The sequence below is a fragment of the Diplotaxodon limnothrissa genome, linkage group LG12 (assembly GCF_057381915.1).
Source record: "Diplotaxodon limnothrissa isolate DT_005_m linkage group LG12, D_limnothrissa_male_GT1.1, whole genome shotgun sequence".
NCBI lineage: Eukaryota > Metazoa > Chordata > Actinopteri > Cichliformes > Cichlidae > Diplotaxodon > Diplotaxodon limnothrissa.
The window spans coordinates 13,010,877-13,030,730 of NC_140607.1; the positions used below are offsets into that span (position 1 = coordinate 13,010,877).

General features: G+C 44.3%; 1 protein-coding gene across 1 annotated transcript in view; it reads left to right on the top strand.

Annotated features, from left to right (window-relative positions):
- Window positions 1-19,854, top strand: part of LOC146620936 (transmembrane protein 132D) — a 32,961-nt gene that overhangs the window by 8,410 nt on the left and 4,697 nt on the right. The window contains exons 3-5 of the mRNA XM_085367988.1: window positions 5,326-5,463; window positions 11,352-11,544; window positions 18,778-18,921. Of these exons, the coding sequence (XP_085224114.1) occupies window positions 5,326-5,463; window positions 11,352-11,544; window positions 18,778-18,921 (475 nt within the window). The remainder of the gene's footprint in view (window positions 1-5,325; window positions 5,464-11,351; window positions 11,545-18,777; window positions 18,922-19,854) is intronic.

Consider the following 19,854-nt stretch of genomic DNA (forward strand, 5'->3'; position numbering starts at 1 on the left):
GCTAAACGGTGGACATTTGCCTGCATAATTAACGATTGCATCTGTTTCCGATTGCACTGGGGTTCACTGTGGTGCTGTGGCCCCGCAGTGATGCACTCACAAAGCTAAAGATGGGAACACAAATTATATCAGCAAAGTAATTACAAACCCTATGTAGCATCTCGATAGCAGCCTTGATGATGGAATGCATCTGGGTGAGCTGGAGGATATCTTCTAGGTCTTTGATCAAACTCAGCCTCTGTGCTCTTTGCGTTGCATGTGCGCTGTTTTGATTGTTGCTCTGTTGGCCATGTGTCTGTGATCAATCAATATAAGTCTAAAGAACACTGCATTACAAACAGTAAATAAGGAAAAGGAGAGGGCTAATGAAGGCCGAGGGCAATCGAGGCTCGCTTTGAGTGTATTTGAAAGTGTAGATGTCTACTATTGGGGCCGGTTCTCTTGTGGGCATTGTCTTGTGCGTTAGTGTTTTTAAGTGCGTGCACGCGCCCCTTAAGTGGATGAAGAGTATGCAAAAGGTGAAACAACAGTGCCACTCATGCCTTGCCTGGTCAGAAGTGAGATGGATGGCAGGTGCAGCACCTGAGAGCTGCTTTTCTCACACAGTGTCAGCTTCGGTCTCCACAGCCATCCATCTTCTCTGCCTCAGTGCCTCTCCCTGCCCGCTGCCTCCTCAGGCCCTGCTAACTGAAGCTATGGACACTGGTTCATGTTCATGTTCAGAAGAAATACGCCTCCTCGAGTCACAAGGGATTCTTTTTTTTAATGCAAGGGAGCTGAGAGACAGAAAAAAAAAGGGGCTTTAGATAAGTCTTCTTGTTACTGTCACTTTTTATTAGTTAAACCCTGCTCCACTCAGCTCAATACACAGAGGTGTTTCATCGGCGCGCACGTTATTCAGAGGCCATTACTAGATTAACAGCCCTCCAAGGTGCTCTCATTAATACACCGAACATGCAATCCTGCTTACCTCACTCACGGTGGATTAAAGTTTTGGCCCACTGAAAGTAAACTTCACAATCTAAGTAAGCACTGTTGAAAGGAAAGATAAAAGAAAAGAAGTAAATATAATGTTCAACCAAAGCTGAGATATGCAGTGCGATACTGAAAATAGAAAAAGAAATCATACTGCAGATTTCCGTTCCATATTGCATGTGGTAGTTTGATGCAATGCGTGTAGATTGTGTTTCATGCTTTGAATTTTAATGCCCTTAAAAGAAGAATAACTGCTATAACTATAACAACCTTTTCTTATAAGGTACCCTATTTTTTGGACTATAAGGCGCACTTAAAATCATTTAATTTTATCAAAACTCGACAGTGCAGCTTATAATCCGGTGAGCCTTATGTATGAATTCTGGTTGTACTTGAGGACCTCGAACCGATTTTATGTGGTACACGGCGCTCAAAAATCTATCAAAAAATGTTTTAGTACGACTTTGGTAAGCTACGATGCCGCACCACTTGATGGATTGTCGGAGCATTACAGCTACGGCAATCAACACTGCGGTATCACTGAGAGTTAAAAACTGTCTAAATTCTTTCATCTTTAATAAAATGATCAGCGTTGCTGCTTTACCAGGTGTAACAATTAAGTTTAACATCCAGGCATCCATGAAAACGGAATTTATATAATTTAACGGGGTTAGAAGTTAGCAGGTAGTTAGCGCGCTAGTTTCCACTTAAACATGATATAGCATGTTCTGACTGAGAAATTTCTGAAAAATTAAAACGTACAGCTCTGCTATCACTTCAAACATAAACAAAGACAGAAAACTAAACAGCAGTGACTTTTGTAGGGTTACTGAAGTTGGGCTATCTGGTATATAATGATGTGCTATGTGATGGCTAGTAGCGACACAGCTATGTTAGCATAACATAAACAGTAAAGCTGGAGGATGAATGCTAATGTTTGTTTCGCTTAATCCGCCGTATAATCTGGTCCGCCTTATGGTCCGAAAAATACAATATATGTGTGTAAGTTAAACACTGAAATAAACTTTTCGGTGGGAGCATTGTTATTTTTTTTTACAAAGATTACATTTGATAAGAAATGTGAAGACAAAAAATAATTATCATTACCTTAGATGCACCTTCCTTCTTGTTATCTCCTTACCTTCATCCTAATCAGGGACTTGCAGGTTCCTCTTTGCTCCGCTCTCATCTGCCACCTGATATACCACCAGAGAAGCCATACACCGGCAACAGAATCTCACTCTTCCTTTTGCTTTATGTGATGAGAAGTGTTCAGAGCTAGAGCTGATTTAATTAGTTTCCAGTCTGTAAGTTGACTTACATTTCTGACTTGCGTTTGCCATAGCAACCTCTGTAGTAAAATTGGGAATGATGGCAATAATAGAAGCTTCAACTGAATGCTGAATTCAGCTACCCAGAATGCTACTGAAGGAATGAATATTATAACAGTGTATAACAGAATAAATATTAAAGTGATTAACCTGTTTCTAAAAAGGTGGCTTTCAGCTGTGTGCAATTGTCACAAGTTACACCACTAGATGATTTCACCCTTTAGCTCTCCGCTCCATGTAGGAACCTGTATTAATCAGACAAATGAGCTTCTGCACTGAGCAGCTGGAATGGAAATCAGCTGCTTCAGGGTCATGACGGCGCAAGATTAAACTGTTGAAAATGATACCGTTCAGTCCTTTTTAATTACGACCTTTAACCCGTAAGCTCTGTGTCCATTTTATGTTTTTAACAGTGTCACTGTTGCTGCAACAGGAGCCAGATTTATTCATTCTGAAAAGGAATGAGGGCCATATTTCTGTCTCACATCCCAGCCATTAAGACAGCGAGTGATTACAGGGAAATGCGGCTCCACAGCAGAAACTTATGCGCTAAAATCAGTGGCCACTTGAGACCTTCTCTCCTGATTACATTTTGCATGTAATCTGGAGCAAAGGTCTCAAGCGGTTTTGCCAAAGATGTTTCTTTCCAGATTACATGTTTGCTGTGCAGATGTTGTTACAAAGGGTGGCTCAGATTTGTTGTACAAATGTAAAAAATGTGCACACGAGTAACGCTTTTCAATTAAGAGATAATGCATGCTTAGGCTGCTCTCCTGTCACCGCGCAAAACAAGGGAGTAACGTCCTCTCTTCTTTTGCCTGCTTTTGAAATACAACAGCAAAGCCAAAGAAAGAGAAGCGCTCAGATTGCTGTTGCTCCTATCAAAAATTACACCTCCTCTGAGACTCATAATGCGCTCAACAGTTGTGTTTATCTCAGAGATAAACCACACAGCTTTGCATGCAGATGAAAAACAAAGAATCACACGAGGATGTTTTTCCTGAACATTCGGATACTCTGTCTTGTTCGTGCATATTCAGCAAGTCTGGCATATTTACATGTGTGCCCCTCCTGGCCTCCACAATTCTTCCAGAAGAGTATCTCATTAACATTTGACCTACTGCAAGCTGCTTATGCTGGGAAAGCCCCACGGGGAAGGTCTGTTTGGCTGCATAATGCACACCATTTACAAATTAGACACCAAGAAAACTAATACTCCATTAGTACATTTTGAATAATGAGAGCACGTGAATATAAATAGAAAGAACAATGTTTTCTTTGCACCTTTAATTGCACAGAGGTGATGGTAATTACAGGTTGAAATAAGGATAAATATATATATCACAGGTTTGTGTTTTTGTATTTTCTCTCTCTTACAATTTTCTTTACATTTTCTTTTAACTGTATGTACAGAGTCTAATAAATATTGCCTTTGATTGATGTTTTATGCAATATCAGGGTTGAGAGGTAACTTGTTCCAATTATGTGTTATAAATGTAATTAATATTTTTATAACTAGTAAGTTATATCAGGAGAAATCGTTTTCTTGAGACAAGAGAGAAAGAGTCCTACAAACAGCTTGAAGCAACAAACTAAACATACTCTCCAGCTGATGTAATTTCAACACTTGGCTTATATTTGTTATTCAAACTTTCTGAAGGTCTTGGCTGCTTTTTCACTCACTTTCACTACGATTTTCCCAACAGCCCTTGGTTTTGTGTGTGTATATGTGTGTGTGTGTTTAGCTAGCAGGCTGTCACAATACGCATAATTTGTCCGTCTTCTTTAGCTGAATCTATGAAAGAGAACATAGTTTACCAAACAAAAATTTTTGTACAAGTGGAGGACAAAAGAACAAGTAGTGGGCCTAAAAAAAAACTATCTACAGCAGATAAACAGTATCTGAAAAGCCCAGTGACCAAAATGGGAACAAATCCAGCAAATACCTCACTGAACCCAATGATGAATCTGCATCATTGGAAATGGTTTCAGTGGAAAGATTGCCATTTTTTTAAGGGAGGGAAATGGGAAGAAAATGCAGATGTAAAATTCTGCTTTAAATCATCATCAGTGTATATGGAGGACATCAGGAGAGAGGAGCAACGGTGAGTATCTACAGCCATCTGAAAAAGAGAGTGGAGGCTCTGTCATGGTTCGTGGCTGCATTTCAGCCAGTGGTGTTTGGGGGCTTGTCAGATTTTAATCCACCATGCAATACCATCTGGAAAGCAATGATTGGCAATGATACCAAACACATTGCCACTGTGGTAAAAGCATACCTAGATCGAAAAGCACTGGCCTCCCCAGACCTCAACAAGTCTGGGATCATCTAAACAGAGAAAAAAGGCAGCCAACATCCAAAGACAGGTGTTCTTAAAGATGTTAAATGTTCTTAAAGAAGGCTGGAGAACTATTCCTGAAGACTACTTCAAGAAAGTACAGAAACCTTTCCTAAGAGAGTTCACGTTGGTCATTGACTTTCAAATTTGAATGAATCCTAAAATCTCTATTTTTGCCTGTATTTCCATTAATGTTTGTACATTAAATTACTGCACCAGTCAGAGTTGAGGCTTCTTCTTATTTGTCATAAGATTGTTGAGGCAGTGTGAGACAAAAACTAGATGTTGAAAAGTGTGAGAGCCTACAACCCTGCGAGTTACCAATACTGGTCTTTATTTTAAAATGGAATAAAGTTACCTCCTATATAATTAATGTAATTAATGCTCTATCTATTCGGTTAGTCCCCAGGCCTGAATATCAACTTTATGCAGCTTCCTTCTTATTACTGAAATGGATTTATCGTGAGAAACCAGACAAGATTAAAAGCATTAATTAAATTCACCTATAAATGAATTTTAAGGTGGAAGTTTAAATCTACTGTACATGAGGGAACTATATTTAACACATTTTTTTTCACAAGAAAATTCCAAAACTCATGAAAAAAAAGAAAAAGCCAGAAATGTAATGTAATGTAAAAATTTATTGCATTCTTGACCTTTTCATTTTCGACTTTTCACAGAGCAACAGTAAGGAAAGGTGTGACCTTTCGAACAGTAACACCCAGTAACTCTTTACTGTGGGACATCACTCTGGATTTGAGTGTGGATGGCGCCATCGCTGTTATTTGTCAGAGAAAGGCTCCCATACCTGGGAAAAGGCAAGTCTGTTCTCTTCACATTACTTTATATGTCACTGTAGACTATTCATGTATGTCTGTTTTTTTGTTGCTGGGAAATCTATCACCGCTGATATATTTAGACCGCAGAGCTAAAAGGGGAATTTTAATGCATCGTGGGTTGCCGGTACCTCCAGCTGTTTAAAGCGGACGTGTGTCTGCATTGGAAAAGCAAATCACAAACAGTCTGTACTGTACATGTCTGCATGTATGTGGTTCATTGCATATTGTCCAGAGGGGATATACTTTAACCACTGGATGACTGCAGGTATTCTTGTAAAGAAAGTCCTTGTAGGGAGGTATGCTTTTTACCCCCCTTTAAGTCCCACTTTCTGTCTGCACTTTAATTATTTCAAGACATTCACTAACTGTGAACGGGAAGGTATTTCTAGCATGTAGTACCCTGCTTTATTTTAACCTAAAAAGTGCAAGCTACTGAGTGCATCCTAAGGCTTGATGCTAAAACTATTTGCAAGACATCTGCAGGTTGGTCTGATCAGTCGGCTCTTTGGGTTCCTAAGAAGTACTTAACTTGCTCCATAATCTCATTAAACAGGACTACAACCATTCCCTGACAACCAGCCTTTCTCAGATGTCCTTTAAAGTTCAGCCAAGTGCAGCTTCATTTCGCTTAACTGCAATGAGCTGAGTACAATTAAGAGTTAAGTCTGATAAGCGTGGCCCGTGCCTCCTGAGATTAAAAGACACCTGTTTTTTTTTCCGTCTTGTTTTTTAAAGGACAAGGCAACGCAGGGGAAAAATGTTATGCCATGGTCTGTCACTCAGGTTTGCTTATTACTGTACCTTTTTGCTACTGCCAACAGTGGAGTTGCCACAGGGATGTGTTAAAATCTACACTACCTATTTGTAATGTGTGGTTATCAGGTATTAATTGCATACTAAAGTGATTTTTTGGGTCCTTAAGTGACAGTTTGACTGCGCAGCCTCTGTTTCTGTCTCTGTTTTGTTTCCTATATTACGGTGTTATACTGAGGGCTGTGCCATGAAGTGAGTCAACTCTTCATCGAGGCAATCTCAGGAAACACTTTACAATTTTGGCTGTAACTTAATGAGTCCCAAATACTGTGAAAGACGGGTCATTTAAACTGCATCTCTAATTGTCCAGCATCACCATTCCTAGATGATCCCTTGGAGCTTGGTGGATGAGAAGCGATAGAGACTCTGATTTTTAGAAATCATGTAAAGCCTTTCAGTTTTCCTGACAAACACAAATATTCAATGCTTCGTTTTTCTCTGCTGGCAGCAAACAATTCCAGGCGATTTCATTGGCCTTCATTTGACGACCTAATCCTAAAGCAGACAACTAAAGCCTAGTAGACAACTCGATGACCTTTACAGAAGATTTGCAAAGTGTAGTAACCAGTTGGAATTGTTTTTTATTAATACTTGTTCTTTACTTAGTCCCCAGAGCGTTTACCCCACCAGGGTTGCAGCTGAAAGAATAAGGCTAAAACGGTCTTAAACACCACAAGCAACACATGAATTTGATGGAAAATGCAATCACGATGACAGTCAGATCCACCTGTGGCTTATCGATGGGGGCAAGGTTTGCCAGGTTTCCTTTGTGGTTATGGCTGCACCAATAGACACAAACGCTGGATGGAAAAAAAAAAATAGCGCAGTGGAACATTATTTTCTCGTGGCACTTCTGGGCTGCAGAAAAGTTAGCAAGAGTGCACTTGATATCCACGGGCTTGGAGTTTGCTCTAGTGTGATATATGCAGCTCTACACCGTCCATGTTTGTGATGGATCATCTGGTGCCAGCACTCACCATTTTCTGTACCATTTAACACTAATTCAGGCTAATTGCACAGCCCTCGGGTCTCTTCACACGCTAGTTTGTTTCAGAAAATTCCAGTAAAGTTTGTTGCTGACCTGCCTACATTTCCTCAACTAATACCTTTGACAGCGCCACAGTCTGGGGGCCCATGGGAAATCTCAAAATTGTATCATAATTAAATAAAGCATTGACTTCGTTCGGAGACAATTATCATATTGAGATTTGTATTATTATTAAATTATATAGGCAAAAGCCCATTAGGGCTATGCTAGCAGCTTTCTGAATCAAAATGACAACATAGTAACAAAGACTATGTTGTTACTAAAAGCTAAAAAGCTTTTTATTCAGACTCAAAAGCAGAGGATGACTGGTTTTCTTGCAATTCTTTTGGAGCGCATAAAATACCTTTCATCCAATTACCGGAAACATTTCCGTTACAGGCAGCACAGGTGTTAACCTCTGGATGGCAAGGGTCATTCCAAGATGTTTAAAATGTAGTGACTGAATGTAGTGACTGACTGTTAACCTGAAACGGTCAGGGTGGGGCCCATGGGAAATCAGAAAATTCAATCAGAAATGAATAAAGCACTGAAAATAGGCTTAGAATACAGTGGGCATGATTTATAGGCCTTTGTGCATTACCATGTGCCCTAATACAAATGGCATTATACGAAGAATGGCACTTAAAGAGAATCTGGATGCTTTAGTTATTTATTTATTTCTATTGAATAAATGTTTTGCATGGTGGTGAAAGACGTATGCAGGTGCCTGCAGAACTCTTCCAGCTCAACATATACACTTTAGATTTAAAATGTCAACTGTAAGAGTTAGATTCTGCCTCTAGAGGAATTTTAAAGAGATGTTTGTGAAACAAGATTTTGATCTGTGTGTGAATATATATATAGACCCACTATAGAGTTTCATTCAAAAATGGTAAAGCTAAGCGTGCTTTTGTGGAAGATTGCTTTGTCAGATTTCATACAACATTAGACAGCTTGCCGTAATCTGAGAAACAACACTGAATTTATTGTCATTATAGGTTTGACCTCATTATGTTGTTTTCCCCATTTGCCGTGGATTGTGACATTGTTTATTACAACTTCTTTATGGGTTAAAATATTTATTTACCCAGTCTTTTTGCTAATCCTCTCTAAAATGTCATGAAACTAACGGAACCCCTGCTGGGAGCGTCTACTGTCACACCACTATGGGGACTTCTCTGACTTTTTGCTTAGCTGGCTTTAGCAAACACCAAAAGTATTTGCTGTATTTATACATTTAAGCTTTATTTATTTATTTTTATCCTCAGTTGCAAAGGGCTTGGTGTGGATCTTAATATTTAAGTACTGCTATTCTCAGGCAGACTGCCATCCGTAAACAAGATGCTGAAGCATCCATTCCCTGTAAGCTCCACAATAAATTACAGGGGGTGTTATTTATGTGTGTGTTATTTACATAACACACACATAAAAACATCCCCCATATATTGTTGGATATGTGTGTTAATACGGTGAATACCGACTTCATACCACATAGGCATGTTTATCTGAATTAAACATATCTTGTTTTGACAGTTGACCAGAATGCGATTATCTTATTCCTGGGTCTTTGAGCGATAGCCTAAAATGATTAAATTACACTCAATCTCTGTCTAGCTCCTAATGATGGCAGCTATGACTGAGAGAACCAAACAGAGACAGCTTTTTGTGTGCCTTGTTGCTGCGCTTGGAACTTAATGAAGGAATAATAAAAAACTACTTTCAGTTTCTCCTGTTGTTACTCCAGAGCAACAAAAGGCGGCTGGTGTGCAGCCTTTTTAGAGGTCATTTTCATGCTGTGCCTCCACACGAGTCAGACACAGATTTATAACATGGACACACAGATGCAGTGAGACTGATAACGCCCATGTGCTTATGCTTATTGCGTTTTTGTCCAGCAATACATCTTTTCTGCAGCTCCATACAATGCCCGCAAATAAACCCAGGGTACTAACTACAACACGACCATGGCAGAAAATTGAATCCGTGGCTAGGAAGCTCTCTTGCAGCTGTCATCACTGAGAGGCTATTATAAGTTACACAGGCTCATACTTTGTTTTGTATTCAGGATGCCGCTGTCCTCAGACCACCTTTTATTCTACACCCATTTAACGCGACCAGCAACCCGAGGGGAGTGTCAGCAAAGAGAAATTCAGCTCTGTTCTTTTCTAGTTTAGCTTGTGAAGAAGCCTAGAGATGCAAAGCCCACTCCACGGCTAAAAAAAAGGACTGTGTCTTGTCACAAACACTAGGATCACATCGCACTCTGAAATTTTTTTTTCTACACTTCTATCCATGGGGCCAAATTCGTAACATGTCACTATGAATTTTAAGATGAATATCTCCAAAACTCCAGGCTCAGTCTCAACTGCTTTTACTTCTTCCTCGTACTGAAAAAAGCAAACTCACTTTGAATTGAAATTTCCTTAAAAAAAAATCAACGAATTAATTAATTAAAATAATAGTAATAATAATAATGATGTTAGGTTTTTACTTGATAGTTTAAATTAAAGACTAAATTCATACGACAGGAGTCGCCTCAAGGCATTTTGTGATGTAAATTAGAGAGCCTACAAAAATACAACAATAATACACAGGCTTCAGTTACTATACAGTGCAATAGCTGGAGACTGTGATTCTGCTGTTGTGCCTTGTGAATGAGGAGACAGCTGAAACTAGCATCTATAACTTTATAAATCATGAAGGAACAGAAAAACGCAAAAATCACTGAAAAGACTGAGATTGAAGTTTTTATGCAGACATTCAGGAAATGGATGAAGAACTAAATATGTGAGTCTGTTAGTATGATAACATGCTGATTTTTGTCTGAAGCCTTGCTGTGCTTTGGCCTTTTGGAGCGGAAAGCGTTGCTGTAGACTCACTGTAGGGCCAAGTTCCCTAAATTGGTTGAAAAAGCATGTAAGCACAATTGCCAAATAGTGCTCATATGTCTGTGTGGGGTTTTTTTCCTAGTGAAAAAGAGCACAATTTTCTTTATTGTTGTTATTGTTGGCGCTATATAAATAAGAGTGAATTGAATTAAACACAGTTTATTTAAAAATCAAGTGAAAAAAATAGGACATGCTCATTTTCTGTGTTAAATATCAGCGCAATTAGTGCTAGCAATTAGCAGTAGCAATTAGCAGTAAATTGCATGTCGCAAACGTTAGTAAATCTATCAGAGCGCTTGATTTAAAAATTTTCTATTCTGAGAAAGGAAGGGGGTCAGTTGCAAAATTCTCTTAGTTGCCACCTCGTACACATAATATTATCACTGCACTGTCTTTGCAAACACTGACACTACTGTTTTATGCCAAAACCCACTTTGCACTGAGGCAGCGCTTTAGTAAATCTGAGCCATAGCATGTAATAGACAAACTACAGAACATATTTACGTCCCATTTCTCACTGCCTTCCCTTTTCTGTTCTCTTTCCCCTCATCTCCAGTCCAGGTCAAGGGTGCCCCTTCAAACCCTTTATTGACCGGCCCTTCAAATTTACCTGTAAAATGGGCCCGCTGGTGGGCCCATGGTCAATAAAGGGTTAAGCTTGGGTCTGCCTGAGGTTACTTCCTGTTGAAAGGGAGCTTTTCCTTCCCACCATTGCCTTGGCCCCAGTTTTCAGAGTTTTCTCTCTAACAGGGTCTTTATTTTACAGTATAAAGCACCTTGAGGCACTTGTGTTTGTTTTTTTGTGTTACATACATAAAACTGAATTGAACTGAAAGTGCAGAGTGTGCCTACACATCTTTTTGTTTCTCGGTAATCCTGGTTTTGGATCAGTAAACTTTTGTGCTGTGTTTAATCACTTAACCTCAGATACACAGGTCTCTTTAGAAACATTAAAAGCTACATTATTGCTTGAACCGAAGAGCACTCGAGGCAACATGAAGCTGCGCTAACAAGAGTCTGATTATCTTCGTTTTAACACAAGATGTGTTGTACTGAAATTATAAAGCAGGTGTGATTTCACGTGTATATAATGCATATTTCATCTGTCAAATTAACACAGCTCTTTGCTTACCACTCAGGCTTGAAAGCAGTTTGTTGGAGGTACTTCAAATTGATTTTGAAGTTGAAGAATTGAGCAGCCCTCTCGACAGCCAGGTAATCATATGGAAGCTGGAGCTACCATCCACATCCAAAAACGGAGTCAAGACCGAAGGAGCCATGAGGATCTATACCACTCAGAGAGACTTTGTCGGCCTAGCTCCTCTCATAATGGTGAGTTAGCTGTCATCTCTCCTGTCACACCTAATCAGAGTAAAACACCAGGATCGATGTTGCCAACAGCAGAGTTTCCAATAATGCTAAGATTGCATCCTTTGAGCGTCGGTGCATGAAAATATCATAAAATGCACTTTGCTCTGATCTGTTCCTGTCTGGTTTGCATACACAGAAGGCTGGATATGCTTTGGACTGTTTAGTAAATGGCTTCTATTTTGAGCAGACTGTGACCTTGTGTTGTTGACTGTCAACTAGCTGATGTCTCCTCTGTGTTGTTCTGCTCTGTTCTAGCGTGCATTATGTGGTCATTCTCTCCTGCTAACAGCTGCTTCATGTACTTCTATTTTGGTGCCGCAGGCCTCTTTTATTGTGCTACCTCTATTATTAACCCGTGATATAATCTCCTCTACTCAATGAGAAACATTATAGCACATTTAATTGCCGTGCTGAATCTGAGTTATCTGTCACCGGGGCCAGCTCCTAACTAAAACAGTGTTTTGAGAGATAACTTTCACATTTGTTCGACTACATATAATTGAAATATGTAATTTATACAAATAAAAGATAATTGCTATACTTTTAATGAAGGCTTTAGTAAGATTATGCAGGCTATATGCTTCATTTCCATCTTAAAGGTGCTGAAGTGCTCAAAGCTATGTGGAAAAGCTACAGTATCCCGATTTGTAAATTTGACATGGCTCATCTCGCTGGTGGATTAGAAGCTGACCTCAGGCCAAACAGGAGGAGATTTGATGGTTGGCTCAAGGGGACATTAGCGCTGACTGATCACTCTTGGCCTTGCTCCATGAACTTCAGCTAGTGCTGCTGCTCACTACTTCTATAGGAGGGGGGAGGAAAGAAAAAAGCTTCACTGATACTACCTTCACATCAGAGTTTATTTATTTCTGCCTAATTTAAAGCGGTTTTACTCTCGAGGGGGACAAGTTTCCATCTGCTTCATTTTCATACTTGGAGTGGCCAAATGTCTCTTTATATTTGATTTGTTCATTCACAGAACTGCACGGCACTTCAGCTTATAATATTCGATTAATTCAGCTTCATTTAAAGCAGTCTGTTTTCTGTTGTTTTTTTCTTTTTTTTCATAGAGAACGACACTTACCCATCTGCTTCATTTTCATGCTTTGATTATCCTGTCACGGTCTGCGGAGGCAGACCGTGCGGAAAGGTGTGTGGTGGACCCAGGTGCGAACACAAACGAGGATGCAGGAGTGGATTCCAACAAAACGAGCCTTTTATTATGGCTGATGAAAAGAACAAAAACAGAATGAGGGCAGCATACGTGTAGTACTCAGCAGAAAACCTAAACTGGACAAAACTAAGGAAAGACTATGGCTGGAGGTACAGAACACAGGAGGTGGTAACACAGACGACGCGAGACAGACTGTATGAAACACAGAGACTAAATACACATGAGGGATGATCAGGGGAAGTGGCCACACATGGGAACACAGCTGACACACATGAACTTAACGACAGGACAGAAGGAGTGAAACTGAATACACTGACCGTGAATACAGACTTTCAAAGTAAAACAGGAAACATGGAGATTAGACAAGACACATGAACCGGGGAGATGTAGTACAGGGGAGATGACATAACCGACAGCATGGACTTGACAATATAAGACACGCAGACATAAACACACGAAGGGCAAGGGAGACTTAATACACGGGTAATATGTACAAATGGCTGGACTGCCTTAGTGACCCTAAACAAAGAATAAACATCAAAATAGGCTAAAACACAAAACACTGGGTCGCACGACCCAGGACCATGACAATACCCCCCCCCTCAAGGGCTGGCTCCCGACAGCCCAAAACCGAGAAACCAAACAAAAACAGAAAAACCCCACCCAGGGCGGGAGGCGGGGGACCAGGACGGAGGGACCAGAACAGGAAACAAAACGAACAACAGAACACACAGGAGCACAAGACCAAAGTCCAAACAAAGTTCAGGGGGCCGACCCAGAGCCCACAGGCACAAGAGTACACGGGTCACATGGTCGGGGGGCCGACCAGGCGGGCGGCACAGGTGACAGAGCCGGTCCGGAGGCCAGCCGCGCAGAAGGCAGCGGCGGCGACGAAGGCGACGGAGCAGTTCAGGAGGCCGGCCACGCAGAAGGCAGCGGCGGCGGCGAAGGAGACGACGGAGCAGTTCAGGGGGCCGGCCGCGCGGAAGGCAGCGGCGACGGAGCAGTGTCAGGCGCACTGGCTGAGGCCCGGTGGACACAGGACCAGACGAGGCTGAAGACTCCGATGAGGCCGGACCAGACGAGGCTGACGACTCCGATGAGGCCGGACCAGACGAAGACGCCGGCTCTGAGGCTGCAGCCGACGACGACTCTGAGGCTGCAGCCGACGACGACTCTGAGGCTGCAGCAGACGACGACTCTGAGGCTGCAGCAGACGACGACTCTGAGGCTGCAGCAGACGACGACTCTGAGGCTGCAGCAGACGACGCAGAAGGCGGCTGGATGGGCGGCTCGGGCCCCCCAGCCGACGTGGCATGGTGCTGGACGGGCTCCTCGGGCCCCCCAGCAGACGTGGCATGGTGCTGGACGGGCTCCTCGGGCCCTCCAGCAGACGTGGCAGGTTGCTGGACGGGCCCCTCGGGCCCTCCAGCTGAGACATGAGGCTGAACGGGCCCCTCGGACCCTCCAGCGGAGACATGAGGCTGAACGGGCCCCTCGGACCCTCCAGCGGAGACATGAGGCTGAACGGGCCCCTCGGACCCTCCAGCTGACGAGACATGAGGCCGGAGGGGCTCCTCGGGCCCTCCAGCTGGCATGACGTGAAGTGGTGTGGATGCTGCAGGATGCCGGATAGGCACACCCGGGCATCCAGCAGCAGGCGCAGGGTGAACAGTTAAGGAGGCCCCTGGCTGGACCGGGAGCAGGGCTGCCACCTGGACAGGGAGCAGAGCAGGAGGCTGTCGTGGTGGCGATGACTCTCTTGAGCCTCCAATGGAAACATGAGCCGGTGCAGGCGCCTGCAGAGCGACAACCGCTCCCACCTGAGCGCCGAGGCTGGGTGCGGAGCTCAGCTGTGTACTGACTGGCATAACTTTGGGAACCCACCTGGGTGTAGGAACAAACCGGACGGCAGCCATTCCCGCCTGGGGTGTAAACGCAGGATATGGCTGACCTCCGGCTGCCCTGACCCTGGTGGTGGGAGCTAGCTCAGGTGCTGGCTGGGTGTCCACTGCCTCTACCTGGAGATCAGACGCAGGTGAGAGGTCAGGTAACGCCACAGCCACGCTGGGAGTGAGCACGAAGCTCCGGACACTGTCCTTGGCAGATGTAAGCAGAGGAGCAACGACAGACAAGGACCTTGATGTCTCTAAGTCCTTAACACAGTCCGAATTGTCCTTAGTTGCCCTTCTTGGGGAGCTAAACACTCCTTCTGTCTTGGAGCACGATTCAAACAATATTTCAGACCAGAAGCAAGGTGGCTCAGTGACACAAGTGACAGTTATGTTGTCCCAGGAAGCATGACTCTTAAGGCCAAGACTCGATGCATGAACCCACATAACACAACCAGGACTAGGTGCAGATGATTTGAACACAATAATTTGGCAGTCACATGGGAGACAACTACACTTACTGGAGTCTAAGAGCCCTGTTGGCGAGACTGAGTTAAGGAGGGGTTCAGCCCCACACACTAGGCGGCTGTAGAAAGCTAGTGAGTGGGATGCACATGGACTTGGCGTGGCATAGAAAACATAGTGGACTGGCTCTGAGCAATCCGGCTGAATTGTCCTTAGATCGGCCAGTTCATTAACTGCAGTCAAAAGGCCCTGGCCCAGGGGTGCGGTTAAAGGGCTAGCTGGTTTGTGATGATTAGCGTGGCGCCCCCCCCCCCGACAGTCTTGGAAACACAAAATACAGCCTTGTCATTAGATAAGGGGAAAGCACAACATAAACAGACCTTCACTTTAGTATTAACAGAAATCACAATGCCATTCACAGACATAGGAAAACCCGGCAGGCCCTTAATACTCGTCCAGCCCCGGCGGACTGGTGCAGAAGAGCGGTTGCTGATGTCGGACCCCAAAGCACTCACTCTGGTCAAATCATCAGCAGAGTGAGGAACCTGGGGCCCGATTAGCGCCGGAACATAACATACAATTTCCCGATCAACACCAGACGTTCCTTCTTGCGCTGGGCTAGTTACATAAGCAGAACATTCATTATTCGGCTTGGGAACAGGGAAAAAAGACCCCAAAAGGTGGGTGCTAGTCAAAGGGAATACAGTCTTATTACTAGTCAGATCAGACGTTTTCTCACGTGATTTATAGTCAATGGATAGCAGGGGCTGAGACACAGTCTTCGAAAAGGCTCCAGATGCCGTAACAGTCTTAAAAGAAGCCTCCTTAGCGAAAGACGCATGTCCTGGGTGTGCAGCGTCTTCTCTATCCTCTATCTCCCTAACCTCCCCCTCAGCCTGCACACTCATAATAACAGGGTTTAACAGAACATCGCACGGGTTGATCCCCAAAACCGAAGTGCCTATGGCCGGTTTGGCAGTGTCAGGTTCACAGTACTGTGAGGGCAGTGTGGCGTCCCCAAAAACAGCATGCCCAACACCAGAAAACTTAGCTTTATTGTCAATACAAAACGTAGGCACGAGAGTAACACCTTCAATATCAGTAGCCAGAGGCACGGGAAAGACAGCTTCTTCACTGGCCTCCGAGAAAACAGACTGTGACACGGCGCCTGGGGGGGTGACAGAGTTAACAGTACCGGTACACGGGGTCTTCATCTCTGAGACATTTATTGTCCCTCCGAGCCCCTCGCTCTCAGTACATCCAGAGCGATTAGGTGGACACAAAACATCGTCACTAACCTCCGAGCGTCGGGCGATGCGGTGGCGACGCGAACGCCGTTTCTTCTTGGCCGTGGGTCCCGTTGACGTGGAAAGTGGAGCCTCTTGCGGCGTCGCAGAGGCTGAGGCGGCGAGTGTTGGCGGGGCGGCAGGCGGGAGCTCCAGGCAACTCCGGGGGCCCCCAAGGGCTAGGCGTGTCCCGCGGAAGATCTCACCGTAGTGAGGAGCGAGCCATGGCTCCTCCCGTAGCTCCTCCTGCAGTTGCGCGCATGCGGCGCGCTGCCGCCCCTCGAGGTCGGAATCCATGCCCCCCACAGCTTCCTCGTGTAGCTCAGTGGAGGGCGACACATGCCGTAGCGATGAGCGACGGCGACGTGAACGTCGCTTCCGTCTTGAAGTGGACGCGGACGGAACTTGGATTTCTGTGGCGAGCGGCTCCTCGTCTTCCGACCACATCCGCGCCAGATAAGATGCGGGAGAAGTGTAGTCCGATCGAGGCGGCGAGGACGGGCGGCCGGTCCGAGGCGGGGCGGCTGGCAGAAGCTCCTCCCCGGAGATAAGCCAGGGCTTCCAGCGTAGCTCGTCCTCCCGATACGCCCGCAACACCTGCTGCCGCTCCTCCTCACCGAAGTCAATAGCCTCGGGCATCTCCGTGCAGACAGGCGGTGGCGAAGATGCGGAAGCCGATGAAGTGTGTGTGTCGGTGGTGAGCCTCACCGTTCCGACTCTGACCGCCACTGGTTCATGAGGTAGCGGGGTAACACCGCAACAGCATGGCTCTGGTGACGACTCACGCTCGCCGGGCCGCTGCTGCTGCGGGCGGAGTCGGAGAGTGGAGACGAGAAAGTCGCTGACGAGGGGGTGCAGCGTCTCCCATAACCAGGGGAACACGGACACGCACACCCCTACTTGGCGGGCTAACTCTTCCCGTTCCTCCTCTCTGGGGCAGTGCAGCCATCGGTCGCATAGCGACTCCACTGTCCGGACGATCTCCATGTCATGTGTCGCTGGGTCCGGCATGCTCGCGTCGTACTGTCACGGTCTGCGGAGGCAGACCGTGCGGAAAGGTGTGTGGTGGACCCAGGTGCGAACACAAACGAGGATGCAGGAGTGGATTCCAACAAAACGAGCCTTTTATTATGGCTGATGAAAAGAACAAAAACAGAATGAGGGCAGCATACGTGTAGTACTCAGCAGAAAACCTAAACTGGACAAAACTAAGGAAAGACTATGGCTGGAGGTACAGAACACAGGAGGTGGTAACACAGACGACGCGAGACAGACTGTATGAAACACAGAGACTAAATACACATGAGGGATGATCAGGGGAAGTGGCCACACATGGGAACACAGCTGACACACATGAACTTAACGACAGGACAGAAGGAGTGAAACTGAATACACTGACCGTGAATACAGACTTTCAAAGTAAAACAGGAAACATGGAGATTAGACAAGACACATGAACCGGGGAGACGTAGTACAGGGGAGATGACATAACCGACAGCATGGACTTGACAATATAAGACACGCAGACATAAACACACGAAGGGCAAGGGAGACTTAATACACGGGTAATATGTACAAATGGCTGGACTGCCTTAGTGACCCTAAACAAAGAATAAACATCAAAATAGGCTAAAACACAAAACACTGGGTCGCACGACCCAGGACCATGACATATCCAAGGATTCCTACAAATAACTATCAATTTATTTTAACAAGGCACCTCACATTTATAGTGTTACGCAAATAGCCTTCATTTGTGGAATAAAGTGCTTTAGAGCTCAGCTCTTAGTCACCTAACAGGTACTCAAAGACCAAGGGAAGGTATTGATCAAACAAGGCCCTAACCCAACCAATCTATGCCAAAAGACAATGAGACAAAAGGAGCCAGGAATCGAACCACCAACTCGTCCAGAAGCAGATGAGTGCTCTTATTTCCGTGACATTTATAATTAACAATGCACCGTGCATCGCAGGCAGGCTCTGTGTGTGATAAAGACTATTTTTAGTCCATGTTTCTGGGTATTTTCCCATGTGTGAAGTGATACAGCATCCCTTTGAGGGACATGCCTGTGCAGTAAAAAATCCAAGATTAGCTCTTACTTCTATGTGGTGACCGGGCCATCACCCAGCCTTAACTCTACTCCCCCACTTGCTTCCCAAAGGCGGATTGGCCTTCTTACCTCGCCACTGCTGCTGAGTCGCTGAGTCATGCTTCATCGCCCGTGTCTCCTGTCTACCTCCTCTAACTGCATCCCATGCCACTCTTATTAAAAAATAAATAAATTAAAAATCTTTGTCACTGTGACAGTAGCACTACCACGTAAACTCTAAAACTGAACTGGAATATGAAGCTCATTTTTCTTTGCTATCTCTGCAGGACACGGAGATTCTGAACACCGCTGTGGTGACGGGAAAGAAGGTGGTGATGCCTGTGAGGACGGTAGCTGTGGAGGAAGATGGAGTAGTCACGGATGTGTCTGATTACACAGACTGTAGCTCCACTGATGAAGACGTTCTCAAGGTAGGATTTGCACGTCCCCCTTATGACTTACTTTACAATGAACAAATTCCCCGTCCCTTTGGTTTTAAACGTTCCAAGAACAATGACAGAACAAAGGATGTGAACTTCAGTGGTATGTCCATCAACAACAATAAAGTGCTTCATATTTGGACCTTGCTTCCCTGTCCTAATGTTGAGAGGCATAAGAAAGTTGAGTAGTTTCTTTGTAATACTCATGGACAAGGTTAGTTTTATGTGTCAAGGGAAGGACAGCTGAACACAAAGACGTTGCTCCAAAGTCACTTTTACTCTCTCCCTCTTTTCCACATGGTAAAACAAACTATTAGTGAGACTTTGACAACATTTCCCATCAATCTCCCCGACAATGAACAGCTACTGTGCTAAATTGCTCACAACATGACCTCTCAATCTACCACTGTGCTTCCATCCCGCGACTTGTCCCTTTTATCCTGTATAAGTGAGCACGACTGACTGCAGAAATTGTTTATGGATGAAATTGAAAGTCAGGTGCCTAGCCTTCGAGGTCAAAGGCTCTTGATATATTTACCCAAGATTAAAAAAGAAATAGCCATGCAGTGGGCTCCAGTTCTCTGGCGCAATTGAATTTTGTAAGTTTATCCAACGGAAGCTGTCCCAGCTAATAAATAAATGCACTTGCAGTATGACGAGGTCACGGGCAGTAAGTGTACCTGTATCAAGCACAGATTTGTGCGGGTTATAGAAAAACAGAATTATGTGGAACAGTCAAGAGGACGACTGTGGACTAAAATATTCTTTTTCAACCTTGACTATAGCCATGTTGTATGTTTGCTGACCAGATAGCAGATTCAGTCACAAATATTCCCTTTAATCTTCTTAGTCTAACAGCTTGACTCAGATATATTTTCTCGTCTATTTTGCCTGAAGATCAAATCTGCTAGTGATAGATGGGGA